The following is a 21211-nucleotide window of genomic DNA, read 5'->3' on the forward strand; positions in this document are numbered from 1 at the left end:
GGGACTTAGATTTAGTTCTGTCTTTGTGTAGGACTCCTTGCTCAGTTAATGAAAAAAATTATATTTATTCTGTATCAGTTTTGGAGTTGAATAGTGTTGACATAACTATAAGATGTGCTGATTTCTTATCAGGGAAGTACCCTGGGTAGAGATTAGAAAAATATAAGGAGAAAAAAATAACTAATAATACTGTCTTAATAGAATTGTCCTGTCTTTGCTTAACTTGTGAGTTCGTAATTGGTTTCTGCCAAAATGAACATGAAACTTCCCCTCCATTTGACATGTGACACTCTACAGTGGCAGAGGCGTTTACGACAGTGATGAATTGGATGAAATCTACTGGGTTCTTTTCAGTTTATTGTGAATGTTGAAAGAGGAAGCTTCTGTGTACGTCAGTCACAGGCTGATCAAGTCATTTCTTGAGAGCTCAAACAATTTCTCAGAAGACACTGAGGGTAGGAGGCAAAGAGAATTCATCAGAAGTGGGTGGGCTTAACTTTTACCTAGTTTTTAAGTTACAGTACAGTTAGCTATTAAATTTCATAATTCACTCAATGATAAGAATTAAGAACAAATAATATTCTCCAGAATAATAAAATGTGTCCCTTAAAGTGCTGCTGCTGGTCCTGCTGGTCCTGTTAGGAGTGGAGAAGTGTGACTGCCTGTGGCAGTATGGTTCCTTTCCTTCCCTTTCCTTTATCTTTTAAAAGATGAGGGGGCAGGGGTCAGAGAGAGAGGGAGAGGGAGAGAGACAGAGAGACAGAGAGACAGAGAGACAGAGAGACAGAGACATGAGAATGAACTGTAGCCATAGAGTGTTGAACAAGTACAGTGGACTTGGGAACTCAGGTGCTGTTTTGGTGATCTCACTTTAGAGAGGCTGAAGGAAAAAAAGATGGAAGAGGAGAAAGCATGTGATTTTTTTGTGGTTTTTTTTTTTTTTTTTCTATAATTGTGAAATCAAATGTTTCCTTGTTAGAAATAAACAATTCAGGGCTCCAAAGAGCAGGGAGGGGTTCATGGTGCCCTTTTAAAGGACTCACGTTCCCAGCATCAACATCTGGCAGCTGTAGCCAGATACTTCAGCTCCAGGGGATCCGAAGCCTTCTTTTGACCTTTAAAAGCACCTACATACATATGGCTCACACACCCACATGCATATATGTAATGAAAAAATAAAACTTTAAAAAAAAATTAAAACAGTTCACAGATTTGGGACCAGCTAACACTACTGGATCATGGAAAGTTAGCAGTTAACTCCTAGGTTGTCAGGGAACCTGCATGTTTATTCAGACTGAGCATGTGTAAGAGATTCCTAGTAAATGAAAAAGCAGGGTTCTTTGTTGAGCATTGGAAATTGTAAAGTCACAGTTTCTCAGGGTTTTGATGGGAGTTTCACTTCCTGAAATGCATACATGTATACTCTTTGTTAGCTATTTCAAGGAGGTGTATTTTAGTTAACACTAAAAGCTGTCTTATGTTTTTCTTTTTAGAATCTCTTTTAAATAAAAAGGGGTGTGTGTGTGTGTGTGTGTCTGTGTGTGTGTGTCTGTGTGTGTGTGTGTATATTTTGATACAAGGTCTTAATGTAATCCCAGTGGTCCTGGAATTCATTATGTAGACCAGGCTGGCCTTCAACAAGATCATCTGCTTCTGCCTCTGGAGGGCTGATGTTAAAGGTGTGTGCCACCATGCTCTGCTCTCATTGTCTTTTTCATAGAATTAAATAATGACATAGCTGTGTATCTGAGAGTTTGGTTTCTTGATAGGAAAGTACCAGCAGGGCTTAATTCTAAAAAGCTATTATGTTTTCATAAGGATTACTAGTTTCTATTTTTATCTGCTAACAAAAATTTAAAACTTGTTTTGGGAACCCCAGAGAATGTGGTTTTCCTTTGCTGATTGGATAGATTATTGATAGACAGTGAGACAAAGCCCTGCAGTTGCATAGGAACTTGGATGACTTTCATGTAGTATCCAGTGCACCGCTGTGCTTTTAGTCATTGGCTGTGATTACTGTAAAGTTTTGGGTTAAAGACTGAAAGAAAATTTATGAATTCCAAGAACAGGGAACACAGGGAAGCTTTTTTCTAGTCTTAGCTTCTAAACCCTGCCTTGGACTGGGAAAGGTGAACTGAATTCCTAGCACCCTTTGTGCGGCCTAACCTCTTGAGATGTGTGTTGGCCAAAAGACTGGTATGTGTGTGTCTGTCTTTTGATTTGTATTCTTCCTGTGATTGCAACATGAGGGAATGCATCCCTTTGCAGGATACTGTAGTGGAATCAACATTTTGGTGATTGTATTGCTTTCTTTTAGAGCTTGCATTCTTCTCTTGGTATGTTATCCAGGAAACATAATGGTCTTTATTTTGTTAAGTAAGAAGCTGTCCAGTATCTTGTGCAGTTGTGTCAATTATAAGATGATTAAACTGTTAACAAAACAACAACAAAAGAAGTTTTTAGAAACTGCTTGTTGACATCATCTTTCCCAGAAGACTAGTATATATGATTTACTATAGCAAGATCATAACTTTGCTGTTGGCAAGTGACTTGTAATATTTACAGAGGTCTTCCGTTCAATCCAACAGGAACATCTGAGATAAATATATGGAAACTAAAGCTAATTAACACTTGAAGAAATGATGTCTTTGGGCTTTAATCCTGTGGAGAGACACCATGACCATGGCAACTCTTAAAATGGAAACATTTTCATTGGAGCTGTCTTACAGTTTCAGAGATTTAGTCTGTTACCATCATGGTGGGAGACACGGTGGCATGGCATGCAGGCAGACTTGGTGCTGGTGAAGGAACTGAGAGTTGTAGGCAGCAGAAGAAGACTGTCACATTGGTTGTAACCTTCCTCCAACCAGGAAGTCCACACCGACTGACTGCAGACTTCTAATAGTGCCATGTCCTGTGGGCCTAGGGACCAGTTACCTTCAAACTATCATAAATGGTTTAGACAGTTTTGGTTTTGTTTCCTTATAGTTGTTTGGAATTTGGTTTAAAAGTGGTAGCCCAGCTGGGCAGTGGTGGCGCACGCCTTTAATCCCAGCACTTGGGTGGCAGAGGCAAGTGGATTTCTGAGTTTGAGGCCAGCCTGGTCTACAGAGTGAGTTCCAGGACAGCCAGGACTACACAGAGAAACCCTGTCTCGAAAACCCAAACCAAACCAACCAAACCAACCAAACAACCAAACAACCAAACAAACAAAAAAAGTGGTAGCCCAGAAGCCAGGTAAAGTAGCATACACCTTTAATCCTAACATTCCTGGAGGCAGAGTTAGGCAGATCTCTGAGTTTGAGGCCAGCCTGATCTACCACAAAAAGGTGTGGGGGGGTGGGAGAAAGAAATGGGGGGGGGGGGGGGAGTGAGGTTAGGGGTAGCCGAATCTGTGAGAGGTAGCAGTAAGATTAGGATTTTAAGATCATTCTTTGCTGCATATCTAGTTGAGGCCCAGCCTAGACTATATAACTACCCTAGTTTAAAAAAGGAAAAAGCCAAGAGACAGTGGAAAGAGAGTGAATATTTAGGGTAGATTTTTTTTTGAGGGGAGTAGTTTATCACAGAATATATTCTCTGAAGTTAAATATGCATTCAGTTTGTAACTTAGTTTATGCTTGTTGGTTTTTATGTTTAAGATTCTAAATTAAAGTTTATCTTGGAGATAAATGCTTACATGCTCCTCATTTTTTCTTCCTCTAAATGATACAAGGTCAAGTGTTGCATTTTAGATACTGAAATTAGCATAAATTCTAAATCTGAAAATTTTATTTTTAAAATGTAGAAATGTGTCTAACCTATTGGGATAGTCTTAAGTAATAAAGTGTTTCCAGTACTCTTGTAAAGAATACAGTTCGGATTATCCACTTATTTTAGCTTCCCCATGTTAAGAAGTATTTAAATACACTTGTATGCATGCTACCAAGAAGTGAAGAGTCTGTTCTCAGTTTGAGCCCAGTTATGGTTTTGCACATAGATCCTCAGTTCCTAGGCACTGAGACTTGAGATGACATTTCACTTCTGGGAAGGTAAGTGTCTTCTTCACTTTACTGCATATGCTGGACAGACAGTTTTTCATGTTCCTGTAGATGATAGAAGAATGCAAACAGAAGCACTTCCTTTCCAACACCCGGTAACAAGGTTATATTCTCACTTCCTTATTTTAAAAATAGAAATAGGTGATTTAGGATATGTCTCAGCACTCCTTTGGTATTAATTTATGTTTTCTTTATTTCTCCTATCATCTTTAACTACCTTAAAATATTAACATCAAATAAAAAGAATGGAAAAGTTGAAATGACAGTTATGATTTCTCATTCTCTGCTTTCAGATGATCACAGTCGTGTTAAACTTCAGAGTACTGAAAATGATTATATTAATGCCAGCTTAGTTGACATAGAAGAGGCACAAAGAAGTTACATCTTAACACAGGCAAGTAGTGGGTGCCTAGCAGACGTCTGGGAAGTGGAGTTTGGCTGCTGTGCTTTAAACATAGCTAAAAGTGTATCTTGACATTTGCACATGACATGCTGCTATCTTTTAGTTTTCTGATTCTGAAATCAGTTGCAAGTATCAGAGTTTTCAGACTTGAATATATTGATAAAAAGTAAAATTGTTTCTAATGTTACTGTTTTCAATGGAAAATTTCTTTTGAAATGGCTTGGTGCAGTTCTCTTCAGGTAAATTAAGTGTATCTAACATGGCTTTGGAGTTCTCTTCCCCTAACTTGTGAACTAGGGAGGCCCTGGAAACCCTTTTTTATTCTTCTCTACCCTATGAATAGACTTTCAGAGAGTACAGCCTTGTATGCTGAGGAGAGGGGATGACCATCTGCAGAGCCTTGACATTTATACACTGCTGCCCGTCTGTCTTTTCTCCTTTTCCCCAGTGGCTCCTCACACCAGCCTTCACAATGCAAGAACTATGCTCCATTCTGAGATCATAGCTTTCTCTTTATCAAATAAAAGGTTAAACAGCAACCAGCACTGTCACTTTTCTTTCTTTTTTCTTTTTTTGGTTTTTCGAGACAGGGTTTCTCTGTGTAGCCCTGGCTGTCCTGGAACTCACTCCGTAGGCCAGGCTGGCCTCAAACTCAGAAATCCACCTGCTTCTGCCTCCCAAGTGCTGGGATTAAAGGCGTGTGCCACCACTGCCCGGCTTGTTTTTTATTCTTTTATCTATTGATATGTTCCTTGCTTATTAGATTCTCTTTCTCCTGAGTTTAAGAATTTTTTTCCTAATCAGCCCCTTGGTATATCATGTCCATTTTACAGTTTAAAAAATTGGTAGCATTGCTAGTTTGTGGAAGAACTGATGAATTCTTGTCTTTTTAAAATCCTTTGTTCTTTACACTATAGCAGCTGTTGCATGTTAATTGGTTAGTCTTTAGGCACAGTACTGGAAGTAAGGTATGCATGTGCACACAATGGACTTCACTACTGAGTTGCTTCATGATTTTTTTTTAAAGTGTACTTTATTTTATTATTTGTGTGTGTGTGTGTGTGTTTCTTGTTTCTCTCTGTGTATTTTCTTATGTGCACCATGAAGACAGAGAGAGATCTCCTAGAGCTGGAGTTATCAGTAACTGTGACCCACATCGTGAAGTGCTCCTAACTAGCAAGCCATCTTTCAAGTCCCACTTCATGGTTGTTTTTAAGACAGGATTTTACTGTGTAACCCTGTCTGGCCTAGAACTCATTGTGTAGACAGGCTGGCCTTGAGCTCACAGAGATCCTCACTCCTCTGGGATTAAAGGTGTGCATCGACAACTGGGCCTGTGATTTTTTTTTTTTTTTTTAAAGAACTATTTATTTTATTTAATATGAGTGTGTACACTGTAGCTGTCTTCAGACCCACCAGAAGAGGGCATTGGATCTCATTGAGGGCATTGAATCCCATTACAGATGGTTGTGAGCCATCATATGGTTACTGGGAATTGAACTTAGGACGTCTGGTAGAGCAGTCAGTGCTCTTAGCTGCTGGGCCATCTCTCCAGCCCCCTTCGACCCCAAGAAATTTTTTTTTTTTAAATAAAGAAAAAAAGACATTTATTTTACTGGGGATTTTCTCATTCTTTTTGGTAGAGAGGATGTTGTTTAGTTTTTCACCTTTTGACTATGTTTTATATTGTAAATAGATACATTGGATGGAGAGAATAGTATTCTTTAATATAAGGTTGTCACTTCTCAGATTACTAGCTTTTTCACAGGTTAACCTTAGAGTTTATTCATCTAAGCAGTATATATTGAGCAGTATTGAGTATTGGCTATACACCAAGAAATACATCTGCCCTAAAGATGATTTCAGTGTTAGTGTACAACTATTTTACCTCTGAATTGGGTTGGTGGTGCAGCTCTGGTCTTCCCTGCTCCTGATGCTGAGGTCTGCCTCATGCTCTGGTAGTTGGTTACATGTTACAGTTCCTTTAGGCACAATGAAACCTAGTTCTGTTTCAACCTTCACTCAGAATTAGTAAGGATGGAGGTTGGTTTTATAGCTCAGTGGTAGAGCATCTGCTTAGTTTCTATGAGGCCCTGGGTTACATCTCCAGCCCTATTACCACTTTTAACTCTGCCAGAGGATACTAGGCACAACAAACTAATTTACAGGTACTTTCATGGTTACTTTTTTTTTCCTGCAAATTCTTTTGTGTTGACTTGGGCTTGTTGGTTGGTCAATAATGACATAAACCTCCCTATTTCCCACAGGTCCCCTGATGATCTGTGTGAGCTATTATCTGTCTGTTACAGACACTGAAAGAGACAGATTTCCTTGTCTTCCAGTCTTTGTAGCAAGAATGTGAGCAGCCAGGTGGTGTTACACTGTAGGCACCTTTGGTAATGACAGCAAAGCCATATGTAATAAGACAGTATCAGAAATAGTGAACTAGACTGACTCTGTTTGGGACAAAATCTTACCTGTATTTTATAGTTGTTATTTGAGCCTAGTTATTCAAGTCTTAACTCTGAAAGACACCAGGTATTCCCATGTGGTTCCTTTCCTGCCAAGGTAAATAAAATGTCTTTACACAGAGGTAAAAGTTTACTGAATGCACACTATATTTAGAATTTAAGTGTACGTTTGAAGTCTTGATTTACTCATCGGGACCTAATCCACTGGCTGTAACAGTATGTTCCACTAGCATCCTTGAAGCCTTGTCCTTCTCCAGCTCCTTCCCTGATGTGCTCTTCTGTTATTACAGGGCCCACTTCCTAACACATGCTGCCATTTCTGGCTCATGGTGTGGCAGCAAAAGACCAAAGCAGTTGTCATGCTAAACCGAACTGTAGAGAAAGAATCGGTGAGTGTTTGTTTGTTTGTTTGTTTGTGACAGAGTTTCTCAGTATAACCAGCCTTGTCTGGCCCGACTTTCTTTGTAGACCAGGCTGGCCCCAAACTCACAGAGATCCACCTGCCTCTGCCTCCTGAATGCTGGGATCAAAGATGTGTGCCGTCGTGCCTGGCTGGTTAGTAATATTTAATACTAATGGTTTAGTATGCCCTGTGGATGCTCACTTATTATTTTGGGCTTGTGGTGGCTAAAAGATAGTGGCCAGGCTCTTTCTGACCAGGACTAATGGATACTTTTCCTTCATTTCTTTGCAGTTTTTTTAAAGTGCATTTTATAGATTCATAGTAGTGAATGTCTTCTTGTGCCACATAAGCGCCTTTTTGTAGAAGTGTAGGTGAAGTGTTGGCTGTGTTCCCTACCTTGCCTCCTCACCCCTTCTCCTTCTGTCCTTTCAGCTCTTTTGTATTCTTGACAGTTCCACTTTTCTTTTGTGTCTGTCTCCTAGATTTTGTATAGATAGATATGTTAGAGAAAACACTATTTCTCTTTCTGATATTGTCATATTTCACTTGGTACATTTATCTTAGTTACATCTATAGTTCTGCACATGATATAACTTTGCTGTTTTTGGTTAAAAGTTTTCATTTTGTAAATATACCACATTTTCTTTATTCATTTTTCTGCTGTTAGGCACCTGAATTGTTTTTTTAATTTATCTTTTGTGAGTAGTGCCTTGGTAAATGTCAATAAAGTATAAGTCTCTCTGTGATAGACCCACATGGGTCTTGGAGTCCTGTGGTTAGATACCCAGAAGTGATATAGCTGGGTCATATTGTAATCTATTTTCAGTTTTGTGTGGAACTTCCATACTGATTTCCATAGCTGCTGGACTAGCTTACATTTTGATTAGCAGTGTGTAACAGCTCCCTTTTGGTCACATCCTTGCCAGCAGAGGGTTTTTTGGGTTTTTGTTGGTAGTGGTGTTACTGTTGTGGTTTTCCTTTATTTTGTGTAGCCCTGGCTGCCTGGAACTCCTATGTAGGCCAGGCTGGTGTCACAGAGATATACTTCTGTCTCCTGAGTGCTGGAATTAAAGGCACATATCACTATGTCCAACAGTTCTTTTCTACTGGCATCCTGACTAGAGGAAGATGGGAATCGCTGTGTAGTTTCAGTTTGCATTTCTCTGATAGCCAGTTACATCGAACACTTTATGTAGATAATGGCATTTATATCTCATCTTGTTGGTTCACGTCATTAGTCCATTTATTGATTAGGTTGTTTTGTCTTTTTGTTTAGTTTTTTGAGTTCTTTATATATTCTAGCTATTAGTGGTCTGACAGATAAATTACGTAGTAAATATTTTCTCCTATTGGTAGATTCTGTTCACTTAACTAAATTGCTTTTCTGTGCAGAAATTTCTTAATTTCATGAGATTTCTTTTGCCATCTGTTTACATTATTTTCTTAAGTGAGTAGAGTCCTGTTAAAGTCATTGCCTAGGAGTGAGTGTGTGTATGTGTGTGTGCTGTGTGTGTTGTGTGTGTGTGTGTGCTGTGTGTGTGTGTCTGTCTGTGTGTCTGTCTGTCTCGCACATACTAGGGGGAGCAAAGTTTATTCCTCAATGTTTCCTGCTTTCTGAGACCAGCTTGGGCCCCTGTTTTGACTGGACTGGTTGTGAATCCTCAGGATGTGCTTATATCTGTCTACCCACTCCTCCCTCAGTGACATCTGCATCAGAAACCACCTGGATGAAGCTGCCTTTGCTTCTCTTTCTATTAGCTTGATTTGTGTACCATGCTGCTTTTCTTATTATGGCTCTGGTATAACTTGAAATCATGTATGGTGATACTTCTAGTCTTTATGTTTGTTTGTTTTGTTTTCTCAGACTTGGATTGCCTCTCCCCCCCACCCCCCCACCCCCTCCCAACCTTCCCCTGGGCCTTTAGAACTTTTGTTAAGAGCAGTACTGAGATCAAAGGTGTACACCACCATAGCCAGCCTAAGCACCTTAAGAGTTTTTTAAAATATACTTTCACATAGCATTGGAATTTTGATGGGGATTGCACTGAATCTATAGATTGCTTTGAATAGTATAGCCTCTTTTTTTTTTTAATATTAACCAGCCTACATACTTTCCTTCCTTTCTTCTTTCTGTTTGTCAATATTGGGGACTGGACCTCAGCCTCATGCCTGCTAAGCAAGAATTTTCCCAGCTAAGCCATAGTTCCTATGAGCAGAGAAAATCTTTCCATTTCTTACTGTCTTCAGGGTTTTCCCCCCTTTACTGTTGTAGCTTTTATTGTAGAGATTTTTCTTTTCCTGGGTTTATTACATGGTATTTTTAAAGCAATTAGAATGAGCTTCTTCCCCTGACGCTCTGTGAGCATGTTTGCTATTGATATATAGAAAGACTACTGATTTTGTATCTTGACACTTTGCAAAGACTATTCATCAATCTAGAATTTTCTGTGGCATTCCTTAGGATCGATCTCTCTCTCTCTCTCTCTCTCTCTCTCTCTCTCTCTCAAGATTGATTTATTTTTTATTTATATGACTACACTGCAGCTCTTCAGACACATACTAGAAGAGTGCATTGGATCCCATTAGAGATGGTTGTGAGCCACCGTGTGTGTGATTGCTGGGAATTGAACTCAGGACCTCTGGAAGAGCAGTCAGTGCTCTTAACTGCTGAGCTATCTCTTTAGCCCAGGATCTCTTACACATAGGATTATTTTATCTATAAAGAAGGATGCATAGGCTTCTTCCTTTCCTGTTTGTATCCCACTTACTTTCTTCTCTTGTCGTACTGCTCTGATTCAGACTTCAAGTGTCAATTGAATAAGGGTAGAGGAAAATGAGAACTTTTGTCTTCCACTTGATTTAGCCAACATGTTTCAAATTTTTCTGTTTGGTGTGATGTTGACTGTTGGTTTGTCACTTATAGCCTTTATTATGTTGAAATATGTTCTTCCTATTTCTAGTCTCTTTAGGACTTTATTATGAAGGGATGTCTTTTTCAATATCATGTGATTTCTGTCCTTGAGTCAATTCGTGTGGTGAAGTATGATTGTTGATTTGCATAGGTTGAAACAGCCCTGTGTCTCTGGAATTAAGCCCACTTAATCATGAATGATTTCTCGATGTCTTGAATGTAGTTTGCAAGTATTACATTGAAAACTTTGCAGTTTGTGTATTGGTCTTTGTCTGGCATTCCTATTAAAGTGATGTTAGAATCATAAAGTGAATTGGCTAGCATTTGTTTCACTGATTCTTAGTATTGTTTCTTTAGTTTTCATTTCATTGGTTTCTGTGCTGGTGTTAATTCTTAACCTTGTTTTACTTTAGGCTGTGCTTCTTTTCATTTTTCTATAGCTAACCTGTTTGAGATCTCTCTGATGTATTTACTTGGCACTTACAGCTATAAACTTTTTTTTAAAATTTATCTTATGTTTCCAAATGGTTTGACTGTATACATATATGTTACCATGTATGTGCCTGTTTTATCCTCTAGAACAAGGTTTATGGATGGTTTTGTCCTATCATATGGGTACTGGGACTCAAACCCAAGTCTTTTGCAAGAGCAACAAATGCTCTTAACCACTAAGCCATCTCCCTAGCCAGTCTCCCTTTTTCTTTAAAGTTAATTTTTCCAAAATGTGTCTTACCATTTGATCAGTTTTTGCAAGTAAATAGTTTTGTCTTTTCAGTCGTTTCAAAAGATTATTAAATCATAATTGGGATTTGTTCTGTTCCTGTTTGTCATGGCTAATGTTTTTGAGAGCTAGCGCTCGCGCTCTCTCTCTCTCTCTCTCTCTCTCTCTCTCTCTCTCTCTCTCTCTCTCTCTCTCTCTCTGTGTGTGTGTGTGTGTGTGTGTTTGGATCTTCTTTATATTTGTCCTGTTCTCATTAATGCTGTTTCTATCTCTCTCTTTACTGTAAAATGTTCTTCTTGTCCTCTTAAGCTTTATCTATTACCCTTAACCTGCACTACAATTCTAGGTGTGAAAACAAGCCAGAAGGCTTATTCCTCTGGTTTCCTGTCCTGGAACTTGCTCTGTAGACCAGGCTAGCCTTGAACTCACAAGAAATCTGCCTGCCTCTGCCTTCCAAGTGCTGGGATTAAAGGCATACACTACCACCATCTAGCTTGACAGAAAGCCTCTTTAGAGCTCTTTGAATATAAGATTCTTGCAAGAGCTTGATACTTGTAGAAACTCAAGCTGAATATGTTAAAATGTAATTATGCTTTAAGAACAGCACATGGACTATTTTGGGGTACATGGCTTTAAATCCAGCCTGTGGGAGGCTGAGGCAGGTGGATCTCTGTGAATTTGAAGCCAGCTTGATAAACACAGTGAGTTCCAGGACAGCCAGGACTGTATAAAGAGGTTCTGCCTCAAATAAAGAGTAGCATATTTTAATGAATGTTTAAGTGGAAAGGAAACATTTTATGGAGTTACTTTACAAAATATTCTCATTAAAATACTTCAGTATTCTTAGGTTTCAGTACTTGAAGTATAGTGTGTATGTGTGTGAGATTTGTTTTTCTTTTTATGGTTTTATAACATGTCTAAACTATTCTTAAATCTAGGTTAAATGTGCACAGTACTGGCCAACAGATGACCGAGAGATGGTGTTTAAGGAAACAGGATTCAGTGTGAAGCTCTTATCTGAAGATGTAAAATCATATTATACAGTACATCTACTACAGCTAGAAAATATCAATGTAAGGCTTTTCTTGTTTCAAAGTTTCAGTTTTATCTGATGGTTTTAAGAATTCTTGGCTTGGCACTATACGTGCCTTTTGATATTTGTAATAGTATCTAGGTGTAAACATGTTTTTAAATTGTTTTTCTGTATAAAGTAACTCTTTAAGCATTCTGAAGAATTCTAAAAACAAAGAATTACAATGTTTAGGTTAATATTCATATTTGAGAATTGAAAATTAACTATGGAGCTGGAAAGATGGCTTAGTGTTCTTGTAGAAGGCCCAGGTTCAGTTCCCAGACCCCATGTCAAGAGGCTTACCACTGCCTGCTCTAGGAAAGCCAGTGCTCTCTTCTGCCATCCACAGTCTATATGGATAAATGCAGATACTCAAAAATACACATAGTTTCAAATAAATACGGTTTTTAAAGAAAAAAATTGATTGTTAAAAATACAGGAGGAGATGTTGTGGGTGTAGCTTGGTGGTCGAGCACTTGCTTAGTTTACTCTAAGCCCTATATTCAGTCCCACAAACCAACAACTAAAATTTAAGTGTGTTGTAGATGTAGCTGAGTTGTGAGGTACCTTCTTAGAATGCTTGAAGGATTGTGGTTCAGTCCCCATCACCAAGAAAATACAAAGCAACTTGGTATTTGAATAAAAAGAGGAAGACTGGAGTGAATCAGAATTTACATTTCAGCTCTACTACTCAGTAGAGGTATGGTTTGCCTCATATAAAGTGGCAATTGTATATTTACAGACTGTTGTGGAGATCAAAGGAAAGTATGGATGCATATAGAACATCTCATGCCAAATAGGCTCAAATGATAGCTCCTGGAACTTAACTACAGTTGAAAGAAAGCAAAGGTCAGGCAAAAGACTTATTAAATTAGTACATAATGACCAGAGACACGTGTCCTTACTGAGTTGTGAAGAAAATGGTATAGCATTTGATCCCAGGGCCGTTGGCGTAGATCTTTTCTCCAGACATCCTTGAAACTTTCCCTGGCAAGTGGCTCTGACACATCTGCACAGCACAGCATCTGTGCTGCTGTCACTCCCACTCTCAGAGGCCATCCTTCCCTCTTTCCCACTTGCCTCCTTTGCTTGCACCTTAATAGAATAAGTTAAAAAAACAAAACAAAACAAAACTCTGCATGATGGTGGCCGACACATTTAATCCCAGCACCCTGGAGGCAGAGGCAGGCACATCTTGATGAGTTTGAGGCCAGCCTGGTAAAGACTTCTGAGTTGTTAACAGAAACTAAGATAACAAGAAAATAAGGAAGTACGGCCAAGCTGAATGTGTCTAGTCTATGAAGTGAAATGCTGTTTGAGTTGATAATTGACATGGAGTGTACTAGCAACTAAAGCTTTGCAGAAGAAAAGATAAATGCATATGTACATGTACTTCTGGATGTGTGGAAATGCCTCTTATGATTGATCTCTTAGAACATCTGTTTTTCCTGCAGAGCTACATGACTGTATACTTAAGGCCCATGGCTTGGTTTTCCTCTTGTCCAGCTTTTCTGGCCTGGAAATTCCATATATAGTCAAAGATGACCTTGAAATTCTGATCATCCTCCCTGTGTCCTGATTGCTGGGTTACAGGCAAGCACCATCACACCCAGGTTTATGTGATAGCAGGGACTGAGCCAGAGGGGGCTATATGACCCAGGGCTGTGTTATATCAGATGAGCACTGCCCAGTGCTCTAGCTCCACCTCCAAGTGTTTCTCCTTGTGTTGAGTTTTGTTGTTGTTGTTTTTTTATATATTCCCAACACATTATGTTTCTGCATCAATTACTATGTGTTTGTATAAGAAAAAGACTAGAACTAACTTCCCCTTGATTTTCACATTTCAGAGTGGTGAGACCAGAACCATATCTCATTTTCATTATACCACCTGGCCAGATTTCGGAGTTCCGGAGTCACCAGCTTCATTCCTAAATTTCTTGTTTAAAGTTAGAGAATCTGGTTCCTTGAACCCTGAGCACGGACCTGCAGTAATCCACTGCAGTGCAGGCATCGGGCGTTCTGGCACCTTCTCTCTTGTAGATACCTGTCTTGTTCTGGTAAGTGTCCGTGGTGACTTCATTGGAGTGTTGTGCTTTTGCTGTTTTGCTTTATGTTTTGTAATGTTGGTGATGGAAAGATAGTTTTGCATGACTGGTGCCTGAGGAGGTTAGAAGAAAGCCTTGAGTCCCCGAAACTGGGATTGTAGATAGTAAGACGCTGCAGCTTGTGGGTGGGAACGAAAGCCTGGTCCTCTACAAGAGCCCCAGTGCTCATAACCATTGAGTCCCTCAATTTGTTTTTAACTGTTTCTACAGGCAGCAGTAAAGTTTTGATGTCATATCTCAAAACTCTAGGAGTATTTTGTTAAGCTTGTACTTTGTTGTGAAAAAACTCTTGGCTTCTACTATTTAAAGTGACACTAGTGCCTGCTGGTGTATGTGTGTCCACGCCAATTCCAGAGATCCCCAGAAAGTCTTTCTCAGCTAGGCTTGGCTCATACCTTTCATCTCAACACTAAGTAAGCTGGGGCAGAAAATTTGCTCCAAGTTTGAGGTTAGCCTGGGCTAAGGAGTTAGACCCTATCAAAAACAGGAAGAAAAGAAGGATAAAATAAATTCTCCCTTCTAAAAGAGAGACATGACAAAGGAAAGCAATCCTGAGGGAGTGGCACATGCCTGTTGTCTCTGCGTCTGAGGCAACCAGGGTTACCTCATGAGAGCCACCGCCAAGAAAAAGGAGAATGCCTAGGAACTGGGGACATGGCAAGCATGGCAAGCATGAACACTGATTGCCAGTGCATGAGTAAAGCCAAGAATAACGACACATGTCTGTAGTCCCAGAACTTGGGTAAGTACAGTTAGGTGGGTTCCCTCTAGCTCACTGACAGCCAGCTTACTCAAGTCAATGAGCTTCAGGTTCATGGTAACATCAACACCAGTTTCCTAAGGTTAGGTTATCCAATACAAGCCTAAGAAAACAGAAATGAAAGCTGGGCATTTGCATGGTGGTGTATACCTTTAATCTCAGCACTTTGGAGGCAGAAACAGAAAGATCTCTGTGAGTTCAAAGCCAGCATAATCTACAGAGCAAGTTCCAGGATATCCAAGGTTAGAGAGAGAAAAGAAAACATACACACATACACATGTATCCACAAATCTTAAAAAAACAAACAAACAAACAAACAGACCTAGTTCATTAACATTAACCTTGTACTTAAAGCCACTAGATTTCGTTAATGATGCTATTGAAATGCTATGAGGACTGGTGGTCTGGCTCAGTCTAGAGGTGTGGCCGATTGGTGAGAGTGCTTGCCTAGCATTTATGGGTTCATGAGGTTCAAGCTGCATTGGATGTTTACACTAAACTGTTCCCTGCCAACCGTGTCTTGTTCATCCTTCCTTTTCTTTAGTTTGTGGGTCGTTTCTAAAGTCAGATCAGTAGTCCAGAGCTGGTTTGATGGCTCACAAGTACTTTTGTAGGTCAAGGCTTTTCTATTTCCTGCCATCTTTTAAGTGGCTGCTGTACATCCATGAAGCATGTCTTTAGTCCAGATTTGAAGATGCAGAAAGGCACTAAGCAAAAAGCTTTATTTCTGCCAAAACTATTTTAAAAACTAGATAATCCTAATCATATCTGGGGATTTAGATTTGCTTAATAGAGTGCTTGCCTGGTATGCACAAAGCTCTGGGTTCATCCCCCAGACCCACACAAACCAGGCTGTTTTGCCTACCTACTACCAGTACTTGGGAGATAAAGGTAGGAGTGTCAGAAGTTCAAGGTCATCCTCAACTGCTTAGCAGATTTAAGTCTAAGATGCATGAAACTCTCCCTGTCTGGGGAAAAAAACCAAACCAAAACAAAATGAACTCAGCAGTGGTGGCCTTTTAGATACGAAGACCAGCTCTAAGCTGAAAATCACTGTTCTTGGGCCAGCAAGATAGCCAGTGGGTAAAGTTGCTTACCATGCTTGATTACCTGAGTTTAATGCTCAGGGCCCAAATGGTTGACACAGAGAGAACTGATTCCTTGAGTTGTCACCTCAGCTCTGCATACTTGCCATGTTACATGCACAAACATATACACACAAAAAACTAGAACATAATAAATGTGTTTAAAACTTACTTCTATCTTGTTCTTCTTGGCTCCAATATCATCTCCTCATCAAAGAGCTCCCCTCCACAAAGTGGGGAAGAGAGGAATGTGGTTTTCTTTAAAGCTGGGTCTCATGTAGCTCAAGCTAGCCTTGAACTGGAAGTAGCTCTGCCTTTTGAGTGCTGGGATTGCAGGCATAGCCCATATCCTGGCCAAGACTAGGATAGTGGTGCAGGCCTGCAACCCCAGCACATGGGAGGTAGAGACTATAGAGTTCAAAGGCATTCTCAGGTAGAGGGCTAGCTTGGGTTACATAATACTCTGCTAAAAGAAAAGGAAAGGAACCAATAAACCATATTAAGGAAGAAAAAAAAAAAAAGCAAGTGCAGTAATTTCTGTATTGGCCAGAATCAACTATGAATCCTTTCTTTCACTGAGCGAGTGAGATTTTCTCTTTTTTTGGGGGGGGGGGAGGGGAGGGGGGTTCGAGACAGGGCTTCTATGTGTAGCCCTGGCTGGCCTGGAACTCACTCTGTAGACCAGGCTGGCCCCAAACTCAGAAATCCGCCTGCCTCTGCCTCCCAAGTGCTGGGATTAAAGGCTTGTGCTACCACTGCCCGCATGAGTGAGATTCTCTTAATTGTTTGGAATTGGCTGAATCATCTAGAGACCCAGAGCCCTTCAGGTGCTGCTTTGACTGCCCGGCCCCATATCTGTGTGCATTTCTCTGTCTCTGTCTCTCTGTCTCTGTCTCTCTCTCTTTCCCTCCCTTCTTTCCTCCCTTCCTCCTTCCCTCCATCTCCCTCTCCCCTCTCCCCTCTCCTTCTCCCTCTGTGTGTGTGTGTCTGTGTGTATGTATGTCAAATTATTCTTCTTTTAAGAAGGAACCTGTGTACAGCTAAGGTCTGAGTAGTGGCCTTATATTGCTTTTGTTCTCTCAACTCAAACAACTTGGTTTTACCTTTCTTGCAGATGGAAAAAGGAGAGGATGTTAATGTGAAACAGTTATTACTGAATATGAGAAAATATCGAATGGGACTTATTCAGACACCAGACCAGCTCAGATTCTCCTACATGGCCATAATAGAAGGAGCAAAGTACACAAAAGGAGATTCAAATATACAGGTAAGCTCGCTATCGTTAATGTCAAATAACCTGGTTCCATCTAAATCCTTCTCCTTTCCTTACTTAATTTGGTAAATCCACCTGACTGTCTTGAAATTACAAAATCTTCCACAGTTCAAGAGACAAAAATGAAAGCTAGTTACCAATATCAAGGCCAGCCTGGTCTATACAGTGAGATCCTGACTTTTAAAAATATTTGTGTATTTATAATATGCAAATATAATATACATATATACTTACCCTGAGTGGAAACAAGATTTAATTAAAAAAAATTTTTTCCACGTGAGAAGATTTAAGCATTTAATTATTGGAAAAACGAAACCCAGAAAACATAGTGCTTTTGTCTTAGTAAAAACTTAATGTGGAGGCCTGGGGAGATGGCTTAGTGGTCAGAGGTCACAAGCACTTTCTGCTCTTCCAGAGGACCCAAGTCTGTTCCAAGAACTCAAGTCGAGCAACTCCAGGGGAGCCCGCATCTCTGGCCTCTAATGGCACTTGCAGTCATATGTACATACCTAAATGCACACACATATAAGTAAAAATTATGGAAATAAAAGTTTGAAGACCTTCATGTGGGAGTAAAGACTATTTACTTTATATATAGGTACTTTATATCTGAATAACTTCAGTTCCTACGACAGACATAAGGTGCTAGGAGTAGTCTTTACATGTCTGATGGCGACATTCTCAGGTAGTTTTATTGTATATTTAGAGCTAGTAAGCTCAAAGAGTATCATGTGATGAAGTAAGGAAGAGACAGAAATAACAGTATATCCCCCTTCCTGTCTGGTCTGACCATAGTATTAGACTTATCTAAATAGAGACCAACAATCTAAATATACTACTCCTTGAATATCTATTTATAAATATCTGCTTTAAAATAGAATACATCTTTTAAATAAGTTATATGTGATTATTTTTATGTGTGTGTATCTGTTTGTGTTTGTAAGCAAGTGCTGGATAAAAGTTAATGTCAAGTTTACCTGTCTGTTCCCTGCCTCATAGTGAATAATTACAATTTGTAGATCGTTATTTAAAGTAAACAAATTTTATTGTTTATTATTTCTGTTCTTTATTTAGAAACGGTGGAAAGAACTTTCTAAAGAAGATTTATCTCCTATTTGTGATCATTCACAAAACAGAATGCTGACTGAGAAGTACAATGGGAAAAGAATAGGTTCAGAGGATGAAAAGTTAACAGGACTTTCTAAGGTGCAAGATACTGTGGAAGAGAGCAGCGAGAGGTATGTGCCATAGAGAGAGAGGCTATTTAATACATGCAGGGAGCCTGAACAATACAGACCCTGTGTTCATACAGTTAATCACCTCTTACTTATATCAAAGTGTTTAGGTGGTATTTGATGACATAAATATCTTCAAAGAGTTTTCTATCACAATAAGAAAGCCAGTACCGCTCTGGAGAGATGGCTCAGTGGGTAAGAGCACTTACTGCTCTTTTAGAGGAGTAAAGTGAACCTGAGTTCAATTCCAAGCACTCAAATCACATGGCTCACAACCAACTGTAACTCCAGCTTTTGTGGGATCCAATGTTCTTTAGCCTTGTGGTGGTTTGACTATGCTTGGTCCATGGGAAGTGGTACTATTAGGAGATGTGGCCTTGTGGAGGAAGTTAGTCATTGTGGGGATGGGCTTTGTGGTCCTCTGCTCAAGCTCCATCCAGGGTGGAGGAGAGTAAGCTCCTGGCTGCCTGAGGAAGACAGTCTTCTGGTGGCCTTTGCATCAAGATGTAGAGCTCTCAGCTCCTCTAGCACCATGTCTGCCTGCATGCTATCATGCTTCCCACCATGATGGGAATAGACTGAACCTCTGAAACTATAAGTCAGCCCCAGTTAAGTGTTTGCCTTTTTAAGAGTTGTCTTGGTCATGGCAGACTAAGACAAGCCTCCTCAGGCTTTTGGTGTTTTGTTTTTTAAATTTAGATTTATTTAATTCACATTTACGAGTGTTTTGGTTGCATGTGCACTACATGTGTGCCTGGTGCCCAGAGAGGCCAGAAAAGGGTATCAGATTTCCTTAAACTGGTCATTCAGACAGTGATCTACCATGTGAGTGCTGGGAATTTGACCTGGCTCATTTGTAAGAACAAGTATTCTTAACCATTGATCCATTTCTCCAGCCCCATTAAATAAAATTTTGAAAACATAGTAATGATAAATTTGAAAGCTAATGTTTAGAAACGACCAGCCCCTCCCCTCCCAAAACCCAATACTGCTTGTATACAGAAGTTAGTGTAATTAGGTGATAAAAATAAATAGTATAATACAGAAAATGAATTCTATAAAAATACCTAATGAATTTCCATTGTGGAATATTTTTCTACAGAATTACATAAAACAATTAACTGTATGTCCACAGTGTTTTAAACATACATTAGGAAGCTAGTATTCTAGTGCATGAATGAATTCTTTTTTACCTCATTTTCTTATGACTTTTATTTTCTTTCTCTTGTGTTTTTTTTATTGTGGATAGTGTTATGATGTTAAATTTGTAAGATTAAGGTTCTGAGATGTCCCATAAAAGTAGGCAGAATTCCCTTGCCTGGGACTGTGGGCAGAGCTCCGCTGTAGAACCCATGTTCATTATCCATGAGGCCTGGGCTCAGTTCTATGAAGGGTCTAGCTCCTGGAGTCCCACAAACGACATCTCTGCACATTGCCTGACTCCCTCACGTGTCCTCTTAGATCTTTCTACATATGCATCGTCTTACCAGTTGTGGTGAATTTTTAGTTCATAGAGCAAATTTTAGCAAATATCTTTCTCAACTCAGAAGTAAACATTTTGAAAGAGTTCACACAGGCAAGGGTAGCTGTTTGTGTAAAGAACAGTAAGAAGACAAGTGAGATGCTACAGGACTTAGCAAGATATGCATACACAGTCCTCATATAGCTCATGTATTATAAAGTTTAGTTAACAAATCATTACTAAATTACTCTAGAGGATGGCTCAGCAGTTAGCTGCTCTTCCAAAAGACTGAGTTCAGTTCCCAGCAAACACATGGCAGCTCACAACTGTCTGTAACTCCTGATCCATGGGATCTGGCACCTGCACACAGACATACATGGAGGCAAAACACCAATGCACATAAAAAAATTAAAAACTTTTTCATTGGTAGCGTGCTTACCTAGCATGCTCTAAAACCCAGAGTTACATCTCCAGCACCAGGTAAGAAAATGGACACTGATGGTACACATGTGTAATTACAAGATGTGAGAGGCCAAGCAGGAGGATCAGAAGGTCAGAGTCATCCTTGGTGACATACTGAATTTGAGACCAGCCTGGAGACTCTGTTTTTTGGTTATAAAAAAATGATTCCCAGCAAATAAAAGCCTAATGACCTAAGTCTGATCACTGAATCCCGGCCTAGAAGGAAGATATCCAACTTCTCACAGTGTCCTCTGACCTCTACAGGTTTACTCTCTCCCTCCCCCACCACCTCTCATGCACACAAGCAGAGTAATTAAAAAAAAGAAATTCAGAGCTATACACCCATACCCATGCACTCAGGAGGCAGAAGCAGGAGAATCTCAAGTTCAAGGACAGCCAGGCTTACATAATAGGATCCCGCCTCAGAGTAAACCATCAATCCTAAACCTAGTCAAGGCTCATGCTTGGATCTGACTGAGGTGATGCTTTGGTGTTCTTAGTCAGAACAGATCCCCCACTTTTTCCTCCTTTGTTTGACAGATGCTCTTTTAGAATGCCTTATAGTTTGCATTTTTCTAATTGTCGTTGTTGGTCTTGATTAGATTCAAGTTAAATGTTTTGACTAGAAAAGGTCTTGTAATCTGGTAGACATGGAAGAGCCGGTCAAGATTTTTTTTTTTTTTTTTTTTTAATCAAACTGCATGTTCAAAGCTGTGAATTAAAAAAATCCTTGCCAATCCTGAAGCTGGTCAGGCGTTTGCCATTCCACACACAGTGAAGGAAAAGAGATGGATTTGTGAGATTTTTT

General features: G+C 39.7%; 1 protein-coding gene across 2 annotated transcripts in view; it reads left to right on the forward strand.

The window, feature by feature from the left end:
• Positions 1-21211, forward strand: part of Ptpn2 (protein tyrosine phosphatase non-receptor type 2) — a 53194-nt gene that overhangs the window by 24155 nt on the left and 7828 nt on the right. For both annotated transcript variants that reach the window (XM_034518200.2, XM_034518201.2), the window contains exons 3-8: positions 4334-4434; positions 7205-7303; positions 11888-12022; positions 13869-14078; positions 17086-17238; positions 18319-18482. In XM_034518200.2, the coding sequence (XP_034374091.1) occupies positions 4334-4434; positions 7205-7303; positions 11888-12022; positions 13869-14078; positions 17086-17238; positions 18319-18482 (862 nt within the window). The remainder of the gene's footprint in view (positions 1-4333; positions 4435-7204; positions 7304-11887; positions 12023-13868; positions 14079-17085; positions 17239-18318; positions 18483-21211) is intronic.

This window comes from Arvicanthis niloticus, chromosome 14 (genome assembly GCF_011762505.2).
Source record: "Arvicanthis niloticus isolate mArvNil1 chromosome 14, mArvNil1.pat.X, whole genome shotgun sequence".
In the NCBI taxonomy this organism is placed as follows: Eukaryota; Metazoa; Chordata; class Mammalia; order Rodentia; family Muridae; genus Arvicanthis; species Arvicanthis niloticus.